This window comes from Pongo abelii, chromosome 4 (assembly GCF_028885655.2).
Source record: "Pongo abelii isolate AG06213 chromosome 4, NHGRI_mPonAbe1-v2.0_pri, whole genome shotgun sequence".
Classification (NCBI taxonomy): domain Eukaryota; kingdom Metazoa; phylum Chordata; class Mammalia; order Primates; family Hominidae; genus Pongo; species Pongo abelii.
Genome location: NC_071989.2, coordinates 124,022,918 through 124,045,119, shown reverse-complemented (window position 1 = coordinate 124,045,119; position 22,202 = coordinate 124,022,918). Strand labels below are relative to the sequence as shown.

At 37.5% G+C, this 22,202-nt stretch overlaps 1 protein-coding gene across 2 annotated transcripts in view; it reads right to left on the bottom strand.

Moving 5' to 3' along the window:
* Positions 1–14,409: 14,409 nt before the first annotated feature.
* AP3S1 (adaptor related protein complex 3 subunit sigma 1) overlaps positions 14,410–22,202 on the bottom strand; it is a 72,423-nt gene continuing 64,630 nt past the window's right edge. Inside the window, exons 6-7 of one of the 2 annotated variants that reach the window (XM_054555841.2) lie at positions 21,580–21,620; positions 15,222–16,410 (exon numbers count right to left, since the gene is read on the bottom strand). In XM_054555841.2, the coding sequence (XP_054411816.1) occupies positions 21,585–21,620 (36 nt within the window). In that variant the 3' untranslated portion in view covers positions 15,222–16,410; positions 21,580–21,584. Of the gene's footprint in view, positions 15,130–15,221; positions 16,411–21,579; positions 21,621–22,202 lie in introns of those variants that run through there. The other variant, XM_002815798.6, reaches the window with a different exon arrangement.

Genomic DNA, 22,202 nt, shown 5'->3' with positions numbered 1-22,202 from the left:
AACTGCATGTAAAGATCATTTGAACAGGGCATAGGTAGTCCTGGTCCAGTGAAAACTGAAAAGATAATGACTTCCACATTATAAAGCTGTTTAGAAGCTCTTTTTGCTCAAAAAATAATTTTACCCGTGTCTCTAATCGTATGTGGTCCATTGTAGGGCACTAGAAAGCAACTTAAATGTAGAAGGAATAGTCAGTAACCAGCGTCTGTTGTTTCTACAAATAACTAGCATGAAATATACCACATGTTTGGAAAATAATATCTAATTAAAGCCAACATGGGACAACTTTCTGGGAGGCCCAGGTCACATTCACAGGGCCAGCTCATTGGAGTGGGGTTGGGGATAGAGTGGTGGTGGCGGTCAGTGTCAAAGGATGGAATATGAAAATAATCTATTTTAGCCTCCATATTGAGGGGAGAGGTCTTTGAAAAACATGTAACATGTATTGCTAATAATTCTAGAATAAAGGTTTTTTAGGTTTGTGTATAGTTATCTCTTCTGGTTTCATTGGAACATGAAAGAACCTATAAAAATAAACTCCAGGAAGTGGAAGATAAACTACAAAGGGAGTTTTAAATGTAATAATTAGAACCTCTGCCCCTTCAAACTAAAATAGCTTCACTGTGGAAAATACTCTGATCTTAATTTCTGTGTTGCAATATGCAGTCTCTCCCCAACCCTAAAAGAGACTGGAGTGGTGGTGAGGAAAGGTCTTAGCACACCAAAATTCGGAAGTTTTAATAGTTAAGAACGATATCAGAGAGAGAAAGTTCCAGATGAGCATGTTCCAAGGAACAAACACTTGAAAGTGAAAAACTATTTACTAACCAGTGACTTGTTCCTTCTGTATTTGTATGGTCTTACTGCTGAAGCAAAGGCATATAAGTTAAAAAAAAAAAATAAAAGCTACAATTTTATGAAATGCTGAACTTCTTTGTGTTTGGCACATGCTAAGCACTCTATATGGCATGTAATCATCACAATAGTTCTATGAGGTAAGTACCACTGGCATTCCCATTTACAGATGAGAAAACAGACTTACAGAGATTATTTGGTTTAATTAAAAGACCAAACTAGGTTTAGAAATCAGGTGTTTTGACTCTAGAAGCCATGTAATTAATCACCCTCGGACATGCAGTACATGGAATTCTTTCAAGCACTGACAACGGTTTATTTTATGATGGGCTCAAAGTAAAGGGAATTGTTAAGGTGTGGATGGTTGAAATGTTGGATATCAGTGAGTTTCTTTTTATTTTCTTTTTCTTTTTTTTTCTTTTTGAGACGGAGTCTTGCAGTGTTGCCAGGCTGGAGTGCAGTGGCGCGATCTGTGCTCACTGCATCCTCCACCTCCTGGGTTCAAGTGATTCCCCTGCCTCAGCCTCCTGAGTAGCTGGGACTACAGGCACCCACCACCACGCCCAGCTAATTTTTTGCATTTTTCAGTAGAGACAGTGTTTCACCATGTTGGCCAGGATGGTCTCGATCTCCTGACCTCATGATCCACCCGCCTCGATCTCCCAAAGTGCTGGGATTACAGGCCTGAGACACCGTACCCAGCCGTCAGTAAGTTCCTTTTTATCTTTTTGCCAATCCTATTGATTTTACTAAGCAATCTATTATAGAAGCTAGTTATAATATAGAAATTATATTTCCCAAATCCTGTGATCTTACACAGGAAAGTTACCTAGTATATAATAAGTTACATATATATATATATATATATATATATATATATATATGCAGTGGGTAACTTGATAAGCTATATATATATATATATATATATATAGTGTGAGGAGGTAGAGTATGTTAAATGTTTTGGTTTTGGCATCTCACTGAGTGAGCTGTATGTCAGTAGTAGCAGAGTGCTAATGAAATCTGTCTCCAAAATGGCTGTGATTTCCACTAGATGAGCCATTATAGCTACTATTTATGGTACTCTGAAAGACACTCTTTTTGTCAGACTTCAATGAGCTGTGGTGTAACGGTGGATGCAAACTCCTTTCTTTGCCTACAGGTCTCCAGATTTGAGGAGCCAGAAGGACTAGAAGGCAGCTGTAGACTAAAAGCTAATCTGACTCTCGTTCTGCTTGAAAGCAGCATTTCCTTTTTGGGAATGAAGACTTCTATACCCATAGATCCTAGACTTGTGAGGACCAGAAGCACAAATTTCCCAAGTGGATCACTGGGAGAAGTGGGGCCACTCCTACTTTTACCTCTTGATGCCTGGACCTATGGAGTCTACCTACTGGAGACACAGCACCATATATTTGTCATGATTTAGGGTATATGTTACATCCTATAGAATATGTCCCTCTTCACAAGGTATCATCTCCAAGCTGGTGTTCAGGTGTCCCTTTAAAAGGCCATTTCATTACTCTATCCATCCAGCAGCTTCTAGGTTTCGGGGCTTGTGACAAGACCAGTCAATCAGTCTCATTGATCTGTATTCACTGCTGTACCTCCTTTGTTGTAAAGTGAATTCCTTGGTCCTTTGTGAGGTTATGTAGGATCCTAGGTAGGTGGATCAAACCCTTTGTAGGTCCTTGGATAGTGTTGTTGGCTGAAGCCATGCAGCCAGGAAGGGAAAGTTCATATCCAGAATATGTATCAATTCCAGTCAGAATTAATTTGCTCCCTTTTCAAGATGGAAGGGATCCAAAGTTGCTTGCCACCAAGTGGCTGGTTTCCTCAAGGGAAGGTGCTGAATCAGGGGCTAAGCCTTGCTCTCTGTTACTGGTAGATGGGATATTTGACACAAGCAGTAGCTCAATCAGCCTTGGTGAGCAGAAGCCCCTGCTATTAGGACCATGTGCAGCCTCCATCCCTGTCACTATGGCTTCTCTACTCAAGTTCCTATTATGCCAACACTGCAGTGGCCAATAACAGAGGCAGAGTGACATTCTAGTGAGTCATTCTGTCTGATTGTGTAAGCACCTCTTTGTGATAGATGCTCTCTGTCAGGTAACATACGATTCAGACTTTTCAGATACCATACAAAAAGAAAGATTGTACTTTCATGCTTATTCCCATAGATTCACCCGCATGCCTTTTACCCAAACCTCTTTGTTCCTGATCTTCTGATCCATTAACTAACCAGCCAAGCCATTAGCTATTGCCTATGCTTCCATATGTACTCTTACCTTGGGCCACTTTTACTTTCATACCCAGTGGATGCCCATGTGCACAACTCAAAAGTTCTGCCCATTGGAAGGGTTTCTCCTCACCATTGTCTTACCCAGGAGCCGAGGGAAAGGCATTGGTCAACAGTGGAAAATGAAACTGGGGCCAGGACTTGTGCAGTTAATGTGTGCACTCTGGCCCCATTCTTTCCCATGTACACTACTTCCATCTTACTAGAGATTGTTGCTGGGTCTGCCTAGCCTTATGATTTTGTAGGCTGGACAGATCTCAGGTTAGTTCTGGAAGCATGATCACTTGTGTCAACCAGGGCGCAGTAGCACCCAAGGAATTGTTTTTCAAATGGTTTATAATTTTCTACTATGGGTGTCATGGCTTGGTTGCAGAATTCTAGGGGGCCTATGTTGTTATTCTCCAACTGGAACATGCCCAGAAACACCACATGACACCTTTTCCCATCACTGACAGCTCTAATATCATTGGGTTTGTTGGGTAGTATGGTCCAAGAGGAAGAATCACTTGCCTTGTAGCCTGGACCTGCTGCAGAGCCCTTTTTTGTTCTGAGAGTCATTCAGAGCTGGATGCTATTTGTGTAAATGGGTTGGAATAGTGTTCTCTGTATGAAATATGCTGCCTCCAGAATCTGAAGGGGCCTACCAATCACTGTGCTTACTTCTGAGTGGGGAAGCTATGAAATACAATATTCCTTTGACAGGGATATCATAGACCATTGGATCCCAGGCCCCTGAATTTTTATAGGGTTTCTCTTTCAACCACTGAGGGCACGTATCTTACCGAGGCCTTTGATATGTTTGTAATTTCTTGTTCGTGCAGTCCAAGTCACACAATTTTATCAATATGTGGACTAATATGATATAATGTCCAGAGGATCCAGATCCTTTGACTATATTATGACGATGGGCAGGTGAGTTAACATTTATAGTTAACTTTTGTGCATCCAAAGTGAATGTGAACTTTCTAGACTTCCCTCCTATAAGGGATGGGAAAGAAGGCATTTCCCAGATCAATGGCCACATACCAACTATCTGAGGGCCTTATTAATCTGCCCTAACAAAGATAATACAACTGCCACAGCAGCTACAATTGGCCAATTTGCAGTGGTCCACTGTCATCCTCCAGGATCCATCTGTAGGGAGCAGACTGGTCCATTAAGTGGGACATGATGGAGACCACCATTCCTGAATCCTTTTAGGTCTTTAAGCATAGCATTAATCTCTGCCCTTGTCCCCAAGTTACAATATTGTCATTTACTTATTATCCTGGCTAAGAGTGGTGTAGGGGCAGTTTCAAAGATTCCACTGAATATTCCTTTCTACTGTATCTCTTATCCCACAGACTAGGGAACCACTGTAACGTTTTACCAAACATTCATACCAGTTAGATATATTCGAGGATAAGGAAAATATAATAACCATGAGGTGGACCTGTGGACCCAGCGGACTCAATATAAACTAGACCTGGGCCAGGACTAAATGTATTACCCAGCCCTCATATGTTCCCAGTGTAATCGGGGAAGGGGAGATGATGACGGTTGGTCCGTGGGAATCAATGGCAACTTGGAAACTGTGCCCAATAATTCCCAAAACATTGGGTTTTTCATTACCCAGTGCACAGTTACCCAAGTAAGTCCCTTTAGGGGAAGCACTGGTAAAATAATTAGCTTATGCATTTGTGGTGGTATTGCAGGGTCCTTCCTCCTGGAGATTCAGCATTTCTGTTTATCAGTGAGTTCTGGATCTGAGAACTGGCTCAGAACCAGACACTAGTAAAGGGTTCATGACATTTTATTCCAGCAGTTGCTCTCAGCTTCCTGATGATCCATTCTTGATTTCTTTTGGTTGTACGGATTAGGCAGTGTCTTTACTGGCTGCCTATCTATCTTACATCTACTGAAGCCATGTTCCATGAAACATCTCTATAGCAAACTGCAGACCATAACACTTGGCTGACACCTTGCAATTCATTAAGATAACTTATCCACTTTTCTCCCGGCAGTGAAGTGCACAACCTAACCTCTGTTATTTCAGGACCCCATCATCCCTATTATTATCAGGGCACCCAGTTCTGTAACATTTCCTACCCTCAGCCCTGGCCTTCAGAGGACAGCCACTTCTGAGCTTCTGGATGATGCTGATGCCCCTTGAAACAGCACATTCTTTATTGCTTTGGTAAACAGTCACCTCTGGGCCTTCCTGCCTTACACAGTACATTCACTCTAGCACACATACTTCTCTGAGCCTTTTGATCCCTTGGCTGCCTTAGTAGTTCTGGTTATACTTCACTTAGCTGGGCCAAAGTAAGTGGCTCAGGCTTTCTCCAAGCTTCCCAAAATTGCCCTAGCCACGGGTTAGCACTGGCTTGCCAGATTATTGTATCTTTTATCATTGGAAAGTGCTTAAATATAAATAACCTCTCATTCAACTTTATGTTCCTTCCCCCTTCACCCAGAACCCTCAGGATCCAGGCCCACCTGTACTCTTTCAGCTCCTCCAGGTTTGTTTTGGCAAAGTTCTGCAGCCAAACTTAAGCCCTGGGGCTGCTCCTCAGCCTTTCCTGTCCTCCAGCTGCAGGAGATGAGAGTTTTCATATGCTGCCAAGGAGGCCCTCTGGCCTTCATAAATAGCCTTACTTGGTGATTAATTACTGTCAGCATTTCTCTATACAGTGATTGCCCAGAAAAGCCATCCAATCCCATGCTCTTTATAATTACTACTTCCCTTGGACTTCTCAAATGCCTGAAACGTTGTTCGTATCAGGGCATTCCCAGTATCCCATCCCAGTTCACCACCAGTGAAAGTTTCCACAATTACATTGTTATAGCATGCAAATGGTTTTACTGCCACCAGTAATAGGGTCCTCCATTGCCAGCCTGCCAATGCTGATCCAGCTCCAAAATGTCATTTTAGAATCTGCTTCTGGCTGGGTGTGGTGGCTCAGGTCTGTAATCCCAGCACTTTGGGAGGCCGAGGTGGGTGAATCACCTGAGGTCGGGAGTTTGAGACTAGCCTGACCAACATGGTGAAACCCTGCCTCTACTAAAAATACAAAATTAGCCAGGCGTGGTGGCACATGCCTGTAATGCCAGCTACTCGGGAATCTGAGGCAGGAGAATCACTTGAACCTGGAGGTGGAGGTTGCAAGTGAGCCAAGATCACGCCATTGTACTCCAGCCTGGGCAACAACAGCAAAACTGTCTCAAAAAAAAAAAAAAAAAAAAAAAAAAGGCTGCTTCTTCAGACCATTCTTGGCAATAACTGCTTTGATGAACTTCCCTGAGAAACACTGAGGTGGATTTATGTGCCCATTTACTATAGTTTGCCACTGGGATCAAAGTCTATGAGAGTCTGAAGGAGGTAGGATAGGGCAGAGGAGGAGGTAAATTGCAGTGCAGTCACAATGAAGGCCTCAGCTGATCCCATGAGTAGCACTGGAGCTGATGGAATGGCCTTTCAGAGCTGTTGTGCCTTAGCTAAAGGGGCTAAGCTTTTAGCACTTGGATGCAGGACGTCCTTGTGAGGAGCCATGGCTTTGGGTGATGCAGCTCTCTCCAGCTGGTGGCAGTTCTCAAAGAGTAACTCAACTGAGTGGTCACTGCCAGCAGCTGAAGAAATGAGTGCCGCAGTCCTGACAGATGCACATAAGAGCATCCACTACAGGTGCCAACATACTTTCTCCTTAGCTTACCCCACAATCCACATACCCAGCCTCGGAAGAAAAAATATCACCAACACTATGATTACTGAAAACAATTTAATTTTCAGGGGTGTGGACAGCAGGTCTTTAGTGGTGTATTGTCAAGTGTCTCAGAGTTATGTGAAATAGTTCCCCTCTGGATCATTATGCCACAACTCATTGCATTGTTCAATACATTTGCTCTGCTTTCAGCTTTTAGAGGGTACATTTTCAAAATTTAAGTGTACTTTACTAAGTATGTAAAATATTTACGTAGTTCCAAAACAAGGTACATTCAGACAAATCTAGATTCTATCCCCATCCTGTCCTGTTTCTTTCCTCTCATACATTTAAAAAAGTATGTACGGTTGGCCAGGCATGGTGGCTCATACCTGTAATCCCAGCACTTTCGGAGGCTGAGGTGGGTAGATTGCTTTGAGCTTAGGAATTCGAGACCAGTCTGGGCAACAAGGCTAAATGCTATCTCTACAAAAAAATACAAAAATTAGCCCGGCATGGGGGCATGTGCCTGAAGTCCCAGCTACTCAGGAGGCTGAGGTGGGAGGATTGCTTGAGCCTGGGAGGTAGAGGCTGCAGTGAGCTGAGATCATGCCACTGCACTCCAGCCTGAGTGACAGAGTGAGAACCTGTCTCCCTCCCTGCCAAAAAAGGATAGTTTATCTTTCCATTTAAAAAATCCACAAAACATACATACTCATTCTCTTTTTCTTAGATAATTGATAGCACACTATGATGTGCTATCAATTTCACGTGTTAACTTAAATGAGCCATGGGGTATCCAGATATTTGGCCAAACATTTTTTCTGGGTGTTTCTGTCGAGGGTGTTTTTGGATGAGATTAAAACTTACATTGGTGGACTGAGTAAAGCTCCCTAGTGATTCCCCTCCCTAGTGTGGGTGAGCCTCACCCAGTCAGCTGAAGGCCTGACTAGAACAAAAGGTCTGACCTTCCTGATCCTTCCCAGAGTAAGAGATAATTCTTTCTTCCTCACTGCTTTTGAAGTGGGGCACTGACATTTTCCTGGCTTTGGACACGAACTGAAATATTGGCTCTTCCTGAGTTTCAAGCATGCTGGCCTTTGACTGGAAATGTATCGTCAGTGATTCTGGGTCTTCAGCTTGCTGACTCAACCTCAGACTTTGGGACTTGTCAACCTACTTAATCATGTGACCCAATTCCTTATATTTATAAATTATATATACTATGTATATGTATAATCTATAAAGAAGTATATATATTTCTATATATATCTCTCTTCTCTGGAGAGCCCTAATATGCATTCCATATGTACTCTCCTTCCTCTTTGCTTTAAGCTAACACTATATTCTAGGAATAACTTTGTAGCAATATAAAGAGATATTTCTCATTCCTTTTGGTAGCTCCCAGGACTCCATAATATGGATGTAATCTAGCTTTTCCATCAGTCTCCTTCTGACAGACATTTAAGTCATTCCAGTTGTTTGCTATTGCAACTAGTGTGGCAGTTACTACAATTTATTCCACTATTTCCGTACTGGTGGGCATTTAATATATCTCCACGTTATTTTTTTAATTTACAAAAAAATTTGATATAATAAATACCTTTCTATACAAATAAACCAAGAAGTGCTATATAAATATAGAGCTCCCAAATGAAGTCATGGGGTATGTGTGACACGTGTATTTTTAATTTTTTTAAATTTCCACAGAACTTGACTTTAAAAAAAAAAGTAGTAGTACATTACATTCCCACTATCAAAATATGAGAGTTCACATTATCCCATTATCTTTTCGAGTACTGGATGTTGTCATCTCTTCTATTTTTGTCAATATGATAGGTGAAAATAAAATCTAATTGTTCATTTGCATTACTTGACTACTAGTGAGGTTAAGTATCTCTACATATTTATTGGCCACTGAGATTTAGTTTTCTACGACTTGTCTATTTCTATCCTTAGCATATTATTAGATTGTCTTTTCCTAATTTGTGAGCTCTTGGTATATCAGAAATAACTTTCCTTTTCAAATTATACTAATTAGTATGCGGGCCCACAAAAAATATCTTAAACCTTGCTATATACTATAGCAAGATAAAGCTCGCTCTTTTTGGGCATTCTACATATGCTTAAAAGAACTTCTAAAAGCTACAATATCTGGTTCATATTTATCCTGAGATTCTATAAGCCTAGCTGTCTTAAAATATAAATTTCTGAAAGGAAGAGACTCCCTCTCACCTCAATGTTATTATCTCAATCATTAAAGTTATTTTCAAGTAAAAAGCTATTTCCACTAATATAAAGTTTGAAATTACAGTTGCCCCTTGAACATGGGTTTGCATTGCACACATGCACTTATACATGGGTTTTCTTCCACCTCTGCCACCTCTGAGACAGCAAGACTCCTCTCCACCTCAGCCTGTTCAATATAAAGACAATAAGGATGGACACCTTTACGATGATCCACTTCCACTTAATGAATAGTAAATATATTAATATACTTTCTCTTTCTTATGATTTTCTTAATGTTTCTTTTTCTCTAGATATTATTGTAAGAACACAGTATATAATACATTTAACATACAAAATATATGTTAATCAATTGTTTATGTTATTGGTAAATCTCTGGTGCAGTAGGCCATTATTTATTTTTGAGGAGACAAAATCATACGCAAATTTTACGCTATGTAGGGGGTCAATGCCCCTAATGCCCATGTTGTTCAAAGGTCGACTATCAATAAACTTACAAAATAATCAAGATAAATAATAATGTAACCCTACATTATATTTCTCAAATTGACTAAAATGTGTTTATTTTGTAAGTTTAATTTTAATTAATTTATTTTTTAAGACGGAGTCTTGCTCAGTCGCCCAGGCTGGAGTACAGTAGCACGATCTTGGCTCACTGCAACCTCCGCCTCCTGGGTTCATGAAATTATCCTGCTTCAGCCTCTCAAGTAGTTGGGATTACAGACGTGCGCCACCACACCTGGCTAATTCTTTGTATTTTTGCTAGAGATGGGGTTTCACCACGTTGCCCAAATTCCTTGTCTCAAATTCCTGACTTCAAATGATCTGCCCACCTTGGCCTCCCAAAGTGCTGAAATTACAAGCGTGAGCCACCACACCTGGCCATGCTCTTTTTTAAAGAGCCACCTTTCCTTGAACTCTTCATTTTCCCGTTTCAATCTAGGCTAATTGTCCATTAGGTGTGCCAGAAAGCTATGGTTCTAAGATTCACCAACATCTTCTGACTTTCCTTCATCTTTCTCCTGTGACGTATCTATTGGTTACTGGATCTCCTGATTTTTAAAAATAATGTATTCCTTTACTTTGGTGGTACCAATCTTTCAGTAGCTTTCTGAGAAAGACAGCATGAGAAATGCATTTTTTGAGACTTTGCATGTATGAAAACATACTTATTATAACTACATATATATGTGAAAATTTGTCTGGCACACAATTTTGGGTTTAAAATGATTTCTCCTCAGAATTTTGAAGTCATTTCTTTCTCCTTGTCTTTTGGCTTCAAATGTTGATTCCTGATCCTCTGTGACTTGCTTTTTCCCTCCCTATCCAGATTTTAGAATCTTTTAGAATCACAGTGATGTCCCTTGGTGCTATGGTCTGAATGTGTGTGCCCCTCAAAATCTGTATGCCGAATCCTAATCTCCAATGTAATAGTACTAAGAAGGGGAACGTTTAGGATGTAATTAGGTCATAAGATGGGAACCCTCATGAATGAGATTACTGCCCTTATAAAAGAGGCCGGAGGGAGCTCATGTGCCCCTTCCCCGGGTGAGAACGCAACAATAAGGTGCCCTCCATGAGAAATGCGCCTCACCAGGCACTGCTGGTGCCTTGGTCTTGAATTTCCACCCTCCAGAACTGTAGAAATAAATTTCTGTTGTTTATAAGCTACCCAGTCTATGGTATTTTGTTATAGCAGCCAAAATGGACTGATAGACACTTGGTATGGTCCTTTTTTTCATTAATTGCTAGTCAGCCTAATGGGCCCTTCAATCTGCAAACTCATGTTCTTATGATCTAAGCCATCTTTAAAACATTTTTTCAGGGGGAAATTCTCTTCCCTGTATTTTGTGTTCTCCGCATCCCTCCCCCTGAATTTCTACTGGTTAGATATGGAATTACCTGAAGTGATCCTTTAATTTTACCTTTTATAGTCCATCCATTTGTCTTTTTATTCTACTTTTTGGAAATCCTCTCAACTTTATCTTTCAATCTTCCCATTAAATATTCAATTTTATAATATTTTATATTATATCCAAAAACTTCAAGTTCCCCGTATGTTCCTTTTTTGCTCTTATTCTTGATCTTTTATTTCCCTGTGTGTCGCTTAGCCTGGGTTTCCTGAAAGCAGAGCCTGTGACAAACACTTATGCACAGAGAATTTTTGGGAAATGTACTCCCAGGAAGGTGTACAAGGTATGAACTAAACAGAGAAGGGGGTGAAATATTTTTAAAAACGACATATTAGGGAGTTGGTTACTGCTCCAGGCAACTAATTTTCAATCCCATGGGACTTACTGAGAAAGACTTTTGAAATACTCTCAACTGTCTGCTAAGGTATAAAACAGAAGTATTTATTGCACTCACAGGAGTCAGAATGGTGTTAAATTTTCCTCATCTCCAAATTGTACATACATAAGTACCAAAAGGGTTCCTACATTTCAGCTGGGGTGAAGAGAAGGTCCAAGGCAGAAAGCAGGAGGTTATAGCTTGGGCCAAAAACAAGGCAATATCCAGTTGTAGTTGAGCAAAGCTGGTCAAGACTATGAAAAATTAGTTACAGCAGTGGCCGAAGTGGTGGGCCAAGAAGGCTCTGAAGAGGTGTCTAATATAGCAGCGGATAAGTGATGATAACCTTTAATTTTAAAATGTTTTTCCTATTAGTTTATGTTGTTTGTTTTGGCCTCTACCTTTCATGTTAAAATCTCTCCTCAAATGTTTGGTGATTTTTGGCTTTCTGCTCATGTGTGAGGCCCCTGAACACCTGACTGGAAGCTCTGCATGCATGGGAAAAGCTTTTCAATGAGGCGCTTTAGTGGAGGATGATACGTATGGTCCACATCAATGGGCAAGCTTAAAACATCATTAACTGTAGGTCTTTTCTCTTGGGCTAATCTCCCTAGGGAAGAATATGCTAGAATCTCCTGCTTGTGGACAGGGTAGAGTAGAGTATAAGCCTGGCTACTAACAGTCTAGGGGCTGAGAGACAAAGTGGGCTGAAGTCCCACTGTTGAGAAGGTATTTACGGTAATCTCCAGGCTCTTAGATCAGGGGTGAATGAGAGACAATTGCTAAGGTTTGTGATATGGTGTAGAGGATCTGATTTATATGACAATTTGATAACTGATCATTCTATTCACAGTTCCATTAGTACCTCTACTTCCTAAAGTCTTTCGGGATTCTGCGGTGCAAATCCACATGCTTTCATGATTATTCCACTGCTAACTTAAATTCTAGCTTTATTCATAAGCTTTCCAGCTTCAAAAATTTTGTAGCTATTATCACCTGTCTGATCCTTTTTGCCCATTTGGGTCTATGTCATTTAACACAAATTCTTTACTGTCAGTTTAGTGTGGTTTGAAAAAGCACAAATGTGAATAAGTGTTTAATAATGTACATTTAACCAGAAGTTTATGCCTTGTTACTTTCCAAAATATCAAAAAGTTTAAAAGCTAATATCCCTTATTGTGAATTGCCCATGAATAAACATTGTGAGAGATGGACAATAGGAACATTAAAGAGCTCAGTCTCCCTCTTGCCCATTTTGCTACTGGATCCTTGCTGTTTCTCAAACGTCCCAAGCACGCCCCTGCCTCTGGGCCCTGCCATCTGCTACTTGCTATGTGGATTTACTCTTGCTCCACAAGTTCCCATGATGCCTTCCTTATCTCCTTCAGGTTTTTGTTCAAATGTTACTTCATCAGAGATGCCTCCTCCTACCTATTCTATAAATCACAGCAACAGCCCAGCTCCTACCCCCCAACCCTACTATTCCCTATCTTTTACCCAGGTTTACTTTTTTCCATAGCACTTATCACCTCCTGACATATCATATATTTATTTTTACCCCACATGAATTTATGTTCCAACAGAATCTAGTTTGTTCCCTGGTCTATCCTAGTACCCAGAACAATGCCTGGCACATAGCTAATGAATGCTAAGTATTTGCTGCAGGAAAGAAAAGAGGGAGGGAGCGGAGATGAGAGAACGGAAGGGGAGGAAGGATGGTTGGTTGTTGGGGCATTGTATTTGATAGAATATAATGGGAGATAAAACACTTTTGACTGTTTCTTGAAGTTAAAGTATGGTCTGGCCCAGAGGTTTCCCTAATTTTGGCATATGCTAACCAAACCAACACTTAACCTTCCCATAATTTGTTTCCCCAAAAACAGAAAAGGAAAAGTGTGGGGTGGTGGTGAGGGGAGGGGGTACTGCTAGGCACTCTGTGTTACTGATATCGCTCCATAAAGACAGGGATGGCCGGGCGCGGTGGCTCACGCCTGTAATCCCAGCACTTTGGGAGGCTGAGGCGGGCGGATCACGAGGTCAGGAGATCGAGACCATCCTGGCTAACACGGTGAAACCCCATCTCTACTAAAAATACAAAAAATTAGCCGGGCATGGTGATGGGCACCTGTAGTCCCAGCTACTCGGGAGGCTGAGGCAGGAGAATGGCGTGAACCCGGGAGGCAGAGCTTGCAGTGAGCCGAGATCGCGCACTGCACTCCAGCCTGGGCGACAGACTGAGACTCCATCTAAAAAAAAAACAAAACAAAAAAAAAAACAGGGACTTGGGGGCGCACAGTAAACACTTAATAAACATTGTCAAATGACTAAAGACCAGGGACGTCCTGAAATGCTCTACTTTGCATAACCTTTCTCTAGGACTTTTTCTTATCTCTGAGCTGATGGAAATCCCAATAATCACAGATTAAATTTCCTGTTACCCTAACACGCTGGAGAGCTTAGAGACAGATTAATTTTATTTAGAAAAAAATAAAGCAACTTTTCTTATATCTTAGGGTTCTTGGAGTAAAATTCACACATGCTGCAAGTCTATGGAAGTGTTTCAAAGAGAACATTTGAGGAAGGAGAACTAGAACTGTAAGGAAAACCTTAGTCTAACTGGAAAAGTAACCTCACTCACAGTTCATGGAAGACCAAATAAAATGTGGGCCAATTATAAGAAACTAGAATATGTGTTAGGACTTAAGAAAACATTAGTTTAACTTTGGTTTAGGATGAAACAGACAAGTAGAGTCCCAAGGGTTTTTGTATTCAAAATCATTTAGGTATTTGCTGAAATTATTTTTTACCATCTGGGCAAGAAGGAACAAGAGGCAAGGCTTAAAGCTATTTACATAAAAAAGATTTTATATTTTCTCAATATACATTTTAGAAACACTGTCACCCCCACTCCAGATCTCATCTTGCGCAATATGCCTAAGATACACTGCTCTTGATTTGTGAAATAACTGAGTTTCCGAATAATTTACTGAGTTTCTGAATATTAAAAACATGAGTATAAAATAAATCGACATTAACAGCTGCTTAATAGTGATAAAATATACTTTTATTTACTTTGTTGAGTCAGAGGGTTGTAAAAAAAATTATTGCTAAAGTAGATATCAGGCAAACAGAAAGGTGCTTTAGAAGTCCAGTTACCTTGGAGTTTATTTAAACTAAGAGAAAAAAGTCATAATGTTTTCATGCAATACATACTTGGTTCTTTAAATAACAATTGTGTGACATATAGCAGAAGGAATTAAGGAATGCTGCACTTGTGATCCATACAAAACACCAACATTTTAGGTTGTACATAATTAGAGAAATGTCTGAAACACTTTTTAAAACACTGTAGTAGCCAATACATAGAGGCATGCCGTAGGTGGGCACAGGAATGCAGTTTAGAAAAGAAAAAAAAAAATCACATAGGAACTACTCAATTTCTTTAAAATCACTGAGCAAGAAAAGCAACATTGAACTTTCATACTGATTTTACACAACTTCTATACAGTACCTTGACTTAAATCCAAGAGCAAAAGTTAAGACTCTCCTCCTCTATTTTTGGTAAACAACTGCATGGTAAACTTAGATGACTCCTCACCCTGGATTTTACCTGGGAGTGGCCTTTTTACATTTTTATTTAAAAGAGGGCAGGTTTGGCACTTTTATACTGATGTCACCAATGTTAATATTTCTTGGGATCTCAGGAAGATTCATATTCTTTACAGCTGATACAGCACGGGCTGGAGCTCCTGCTAAGCCAGCCTGTATACAGAAGCAAATAAAAGAAAAAGAAAATGTACAACTCAGGTGTAGCTCATCATAAAACACTTACAATGGAAGACAATGATAAAAGATTTTCATATAACAAGCTTAGGGACCAGATGGTAGTTTGAATTGGTATGGAATGGTTACTTTGAAATACTAATCTATAAAGAGAAAACAGTGACACATTAAAAAATACAGTGAACACATGCAATGATAACAATGTAAAGATTTAAATACAAATTAATGTGCACTACCACACAATATTCACATGATAAAACCTAAATCTTCACCTATATCTTGATTTAACTGACATATAGCATGAAGCATGATTTACATTAGTTTCCTTATTAAATATCTCTTGCAACGATTGTGATAGATTTTCTTTTGCTTTTAAAATGGCATTTATTATCAATATGTGCTGTGAGATAAAAACTGCAAGTAATAGATCGTGCTTGTTTAATTTCTGTACTTAGGGATAAACCCTTAAAACATTTTAAAACAATAAAATTAGTTTTCTAAATTGTGAGGGCTCTTTTAAACTTTTCTAAGGAAGTTCTAGAACATTAAAAAAATAGGCTTTTAAGTAAAGCCTCAATCCAAAGGATATAGTTCTGCCTAAAGATGAAACTACATGAAGAGGATCATTCCAACCCTTTGATGCATTAGTAAAAATATAATGATTAAAAATGTTTTGTCATATAGCATAGATTCAGCAACATATATTCAGCTTACAGTTTATAAATTTAGAGAAAGAAAAGCATAAATGCAAGAGGTAGTAAATATAAATAAATGAATTCTAAAATTTCCAGTAAGTACCACTAGTGCATAATATTTGGCTTTCCTATTAGTAGGAACATTTGTAATTTGTGAAATAATTTTAAAAGAAAATATGCTTACAAATAAAAGAAAAATGCATATATATCATTTTTCTCACCTACATTAACAGCCTTCATATTTGAGGTTTAATTTATATACCAATTACATTTCATTACTTTTTATTCAGGCTATATAATAAAGCAAAGTCAACAAAGACATCTGAGTTCAGTGGCATCATTCTGTACAAAAATAGACAACAAAAACGAATCTTCCACTTTGATTAGATTATATATAAGGCAATGTCCATAAAATTAGAAACACTAGCTTTAAGGTCCCTTTTCATAATTTTAGTTTTCTTTTCTTATGTAATCCTACCTTTGTTAATTAAAATAAAAATAATAATAAAGCTGTTACCTGAGAAAAATCTTGACTGATACAAAATAGGCCAGTGTAAACTATTTGCTAAATAAAGGATACAAACATTGTTAAGCAATGAAATAAAAGCCATGGATTATCAATTCAGAATTGGAAATAATAGAAAAATTAGTAGAATAGTATTAATAATAAGTATATTCTACACAGGCAATGATAAGGGTGATACAAATGAATAACTCCATACCCAATTAAATATTGAATAGGGCTGGAGAATTTTTGTAATTTAATGGATGTTAGTTATTTTTGATGTACAACTAAAAATGTGATTGACCTCTACACTTATACCTACCTGAAGCAATGAAGTTTCTGTTATCCCCCTTTCCTTCCTGCTCCCCCAAAGATGTTGGAGATACAACTAAATAATAATTAAGGCAGCATGTATAATATTTGAAAGGGTCTTTAATTTGATCATTTCAAGTTAAAGGTCTAGCTACCAAAATTTAGAGTGGGTTGGGATCAAAGAAGAATCCAATTCAAAGAGGTTTACCATCTTTTGGCTTAAAATTGCAGACATCCTGGAGGTAGTATCATTTTTTAGATAGGAGGATTTTGTAATTTTTCTAGTTAAAAGACCAATTTGCCACTATTTTTACTTTGGAATTTCCATAAAGAAGACAAATGATGAACTGACTATAGAAAAGTACTGACAAAATATTTTGAGTATAAATATTTTAAAGGCGTGAATTATTAAGGGATTTTATTATTGTAAGAGAAACTGTGTGTGTGTGTGTGTGTGTGTATCTGTGTAATTTATTGGACACTATGGTTTACACTTATAAATAGTAAACATAATGTCTTCAGTATTAAATGACATGAAGCTCTCTTTTCCATAATATCCTGTACCATGAAGAACTAAACTAAAGCAAAAAATAAAAAAATAAAAAAAATTTAAAAACGCATCCTGTTAAATTTCATTAGATTGAGTTGTATCTTTGTGACCAAAGATGGTGTCGACTGTTGGCTGCTAACGAGAATACATAAAGTCAATATAGCAATTGATTTAAATAGCTTATTTGTGCTTAATATGTAAAACCAAAAGAAGTTGCTAAGTACAACAAACTACAATTCTTCTAAACATAAGCAGCAAGCCATAGACATGCAAAAGATGGGAACTATTCAGAACATGCAAATGAATTAGGAGAATCAAATTATTTCTCAAGCATGTTCAATACTTTTGTGTAGTATGCCGTGAATTTAAATGGTAGGAAAATTTAAAATTGTAATATGTACTTTAAGTTTTAATTAAACTAACGTTTTAAAAAGAAGTCATATTATGCAAAATATAAAATGTGAGAAAATATGATAAGGACAATTGATCAATAGATGTTTAAACCAGCTAGCAATGTTTATATATAAAAATTTAGGGCTAAAAAAAAAGACTTTATGTCACCCAGTCAACACCAGAATGGTTATAAGACAAATTTCATTTTCAGACATTCATGAAAGTGATGTCTGAAACATTTTTATTAAAACATAAAATGTAAAGTAACTTTCCATTAGGGAATCAGTTTGCTGACACAGAGGTATGAAGTAATTTTCATCTTGGTTAATATTTTTTTTTTCCAGTAAGATACATTCAAAGCAACAAAATAACTTTTACTAACACTTAACTTTTCAATGCTAAAACTTACAGAAATTGTTTACCTGACTTGTTAGCAGTACAGTAGTCCCCCCTTACCTGCAATTTCGCTTTCCATGATTTCATTTACCCGTGGTTAACTGTGGTTTGAAAATAGGTGTGTGCAGTACAATATTGTGATAGAGAAAGGCCTCAATCACATAACCTTTTTTTTTTTTTTTTAGAGACAGGGTCTCACTCTGTCACCCAGGGTGGAGTGAGTGATGCAATCATGGCTCACTGCAGCCTCCAACTCCTGGGCTCAAGTGATCTTCCCATCTGTCTCCTGAATAGTTAGAACTACAGGTGTGTCCCATCATGCCTAGCTAATGTAAAAAATATACATTTGTAGAGACGGGGTCTCACTGTGTTGCCTAGACTGGCTCAAACTCCTGGCCTCAAGTGAGTCTTCTGCCTTGGCCCCTCAAAGTGTTGGTATTATAGGCGTGAGCCAGTGCACCTGGCCTCACATGACTTTTATTGCATTATACTGTTATAACTGTTCTCTTTTATTATTAGTTGTTAATCACTTACTTTGCCTATTTTATAAATTAAATTTTATTGTATGTATATATGTATAGGAAAAAACATAGCATATATAAGGTTCAGTAGTATCCACAGTTTCAGGCATCCACTGGGGGTTTTGGATGTACCCAACACAGGTAAGGGGGGATTACTGTAAATACATTTTTAAACGTAAAAGTAAGATATTTCTGACAGTACAACATAGTTCTTAAAAGATTTAAGATTATATAGTTGACACATAGCAGAAATAAAAAGAATGAAATTCTACTGGAGAAATAACTTGTTTCCATCTATGTTATACTTGAGTACCACCATGGCAGGTAAAACTGCAGCGACTACACCAATAAAAACAAATATATGAATCCAAAGCAGTTAAGAATATGAACTGGATGAAAGAATGAAGTACAGTATATAAAAGAATGATCATGTTTTCTCTCCCATGAGATTAAATAAATTAACAGAATTAAGAGAAAGAAAACAAAATGAAGTCTGCAAGTATACCAAAATGAGGCCAAACAGATAAAGACTTATACAGACATACTCTTGGAAATTTCAAGCACTTGAATCACAAAGATAGTAATGGATGGATATGATTTGTTTTTGATTTTGTTTTTAAATTGCCAGACCCAAAAATAAACAAAATATGTGCAAGCAAAACTGAAAAAGCAGCATTACTAAAATATATTTCAAAGACCCTGAAAGCTCCCTTTTCCTCATGCAATAAACAATCAACTTTCTTGAAGGGAAAAGGAAAGTAATATAGTAATCTTGTTATTTATTTCATCTAAGACATAAAATACCATCCTACCATCTTAAAATATCTTTTTTTTTCAAGTTTGAAATACAGCATAATAAGATGGTAGCTGGAACAATTTGTACATATTAAAACCTTTACCCACCCTTCCTGCTGGAACTTGCTATATGCACATTCATAATTTTGACCTAACAGCAAAGTGAAAGAACACCAACATTAATAAACACAATATTAAATGGTTTCAGACTCAAAATCATTAACAAAATAATGGCAGATTTTGAAAGCATGTTTTTGAGCAAAAAAGAAAATGTCAATAGTTTAAAAAATTTCTCAATATGAGGTAGAATAACTTTTAATCTGGGGATATATAATAGGCTTTGTTTTAATGGCAGTGCTTTAATACTGCAATTATAAACATTTAGATAAGCTCATGACAATTCTCTAGTGAGCAATAACTATGGTGTTTTACAGTTTTAACAAAATTAGAATGTTCAAAAATTTAAAAAACCTTCCAAATTATTAGTCATTTTGTACGGATTATCTTCAATTATAGCTTTAATTTCAAACATAGGATTTGCCTGCATGAAAAAAAGAGAGCAGACTAACAACTTTCATGGATTTATTATTATTAGTTTTGACCATTACAAGTGACCTCAAGGGTTCTCACCATAATTTTGTAGGAGTACAACACAAATGTGTATGTCAAGGTAGAAAGGCAGAACCAACTCATGAGCTGACCTTCCAACATCGGTATCTTACAGCCACTTTTCTTATTCTCTCCTCTTTGAAAACAGAAACTTGATTTTTTTTAAAAGGCCAATTAACACTTCGAGTAATGAAAGTTAACAGACCCAAGTGATTAATGATTCTTTGCTGGAAAATAGCAGTAATAAATTACATACTGTAACACAGAAACTGGCAATAATTTTGACCAATGGTGACAATGAGACTACTACGTATTCTCTATATGAGGGACAAAATAACAAGGATAGAGGGACCAAAAACGGTACCCCAGTTTTGTGATATAGCCCACAATCTCAAAATAAGATACTATAAAGCCACCTGTATGTTGCTACTTCTCAAACACATCCAGAGAGTAAGTAAAAATTTAGTGGCTAAAAGGCAATGCTTTGTGGTATCATCACAATCATCAATTCTCAGTGATGTTTTTCTAATTAGTAAGTGCATAATCGAACTTCGTAAGTTTATACATTTTTTCCTCCATAGGACTCAATAAATTACTTTTATTTTGAAATTTTCAATCAGAGACCTTATAAACATTTCTTTTGCTTACATGGTTTTACACAAAAGAGTTAGTTGCTCATCACCACGTACATGGAACTTTTAAAAAAGTAATTCACACAGTTAATTTATGGTGTGAAAAAACGTACAGGAAATATCAGAAGAAAAATTAGTTTTGTAAAACTAGAGGTCTATTAAAAACATTTCCAATATTTGCCAATATGCTTTGCAAAAATATTCAGGGTTTTTTATTCAATACTAAAACATTAATATATTTTTATTGATTCTGATTATGACGTGTTTGGATGTCAGAAGGTTTGCTACAATGAAAACCCATTGTATTTTGGTCAATATATTTAATTCCATTTTTTGAGCATTCAAGTTTGAAATACAGTCAAGTTTTATAAGATTTCTGATCTTATTTTCTGTTGGCCACTGTTAATATGCACCTGCAGGTCAAAACTGTAAAAGCAATTCTGTTAAGACTTTGGAACTGAAAACCATTTGAGGGGAAAAAGTACTATTTAACAGTCACTATTCTAAGCCTTCACTGCTTCCCATTTTGTATGCAAAACTCTGAAGGTTCAGCTTTTGGTTTTTAAATTCACAGCTTCCAAAACCCAGCAGGCAATTTTATGTTAGAATCCTAATTTAGAGATGGAAAAAAACAAATCTGTGAGAGTTAAATTAAGATTGGTTCTGCTATATGATGCTCAAAATAAATTTTACGTTTTTATATACAAAGTAAGTTGTCATTTCTGCAAATGAAATTTGTCAGTTAGATGACAAATGTTTAAAAAAAATTTAAACTTTCCTTTTACAATGCAGGCAGACAAAACAGAACAAACATGACATCAATGATATACTAGTAAAATACACTAAGTCCAATAAAAGATGAAGAAACTACAAGGAGAAACTAGAATGGAAAATAGGCTACAGGGACTATATGGGTTTATTAACACAAAGAATTTTTGAGTCTGGCCTAAATAATTAATTGCCTTTGACATCATTTTGCTTTCCCTTTGTTATAGTACATATTTCTCAAAGTCAGCAATACCTTGTCTACCTGTCCTGTCTGGGAGACTGAAAGATAAAGGTCTGTAAGAGAGAAGAATGGAAAGAGCTAGAAAGATCAGGATGTTCGGAAAAAAAAGAGGACTGACTTTCAAAAAGTAGTGACTAAATTCAGACCCATTTATCCATCTTAAGAATAACATGAAATACATAAAAACTAACAGATCTCCCCAACCCCACCCCTCTACCTCCACCCCCAGGGAGTCCTTTTATTCTTAGGCAGGTTCCTGAGAGCCTCTTATACTTCCCCCGAATCCCATCAACCTCCCAGCTTAAACCCTCCTCTCCCAATATTCCAATGTTATAGTAAACCATTTTTCTATCAAAACAGAATAGATGGAAATACATTCAGAGTATATCTTTGCTTCTCTCTTTCAGGATCTGGGAGAGCTTTGCTTCTACCTGTCTAGGTATTGAGAATTAAACTGGTTCACTTTTTTCTATTACCAGAAATGTACTAACTTTAGACCAACATAATAAAAGCTTTGATTTCTGACAAAGACCCCTAGATAAATGCATGTTATGTTTAAAAAGCTGTGTCTTAATTATACCCAGTCTGATTTTTAAATATAAATGATGTTCCTAAGATATTACTTAAATGATTTT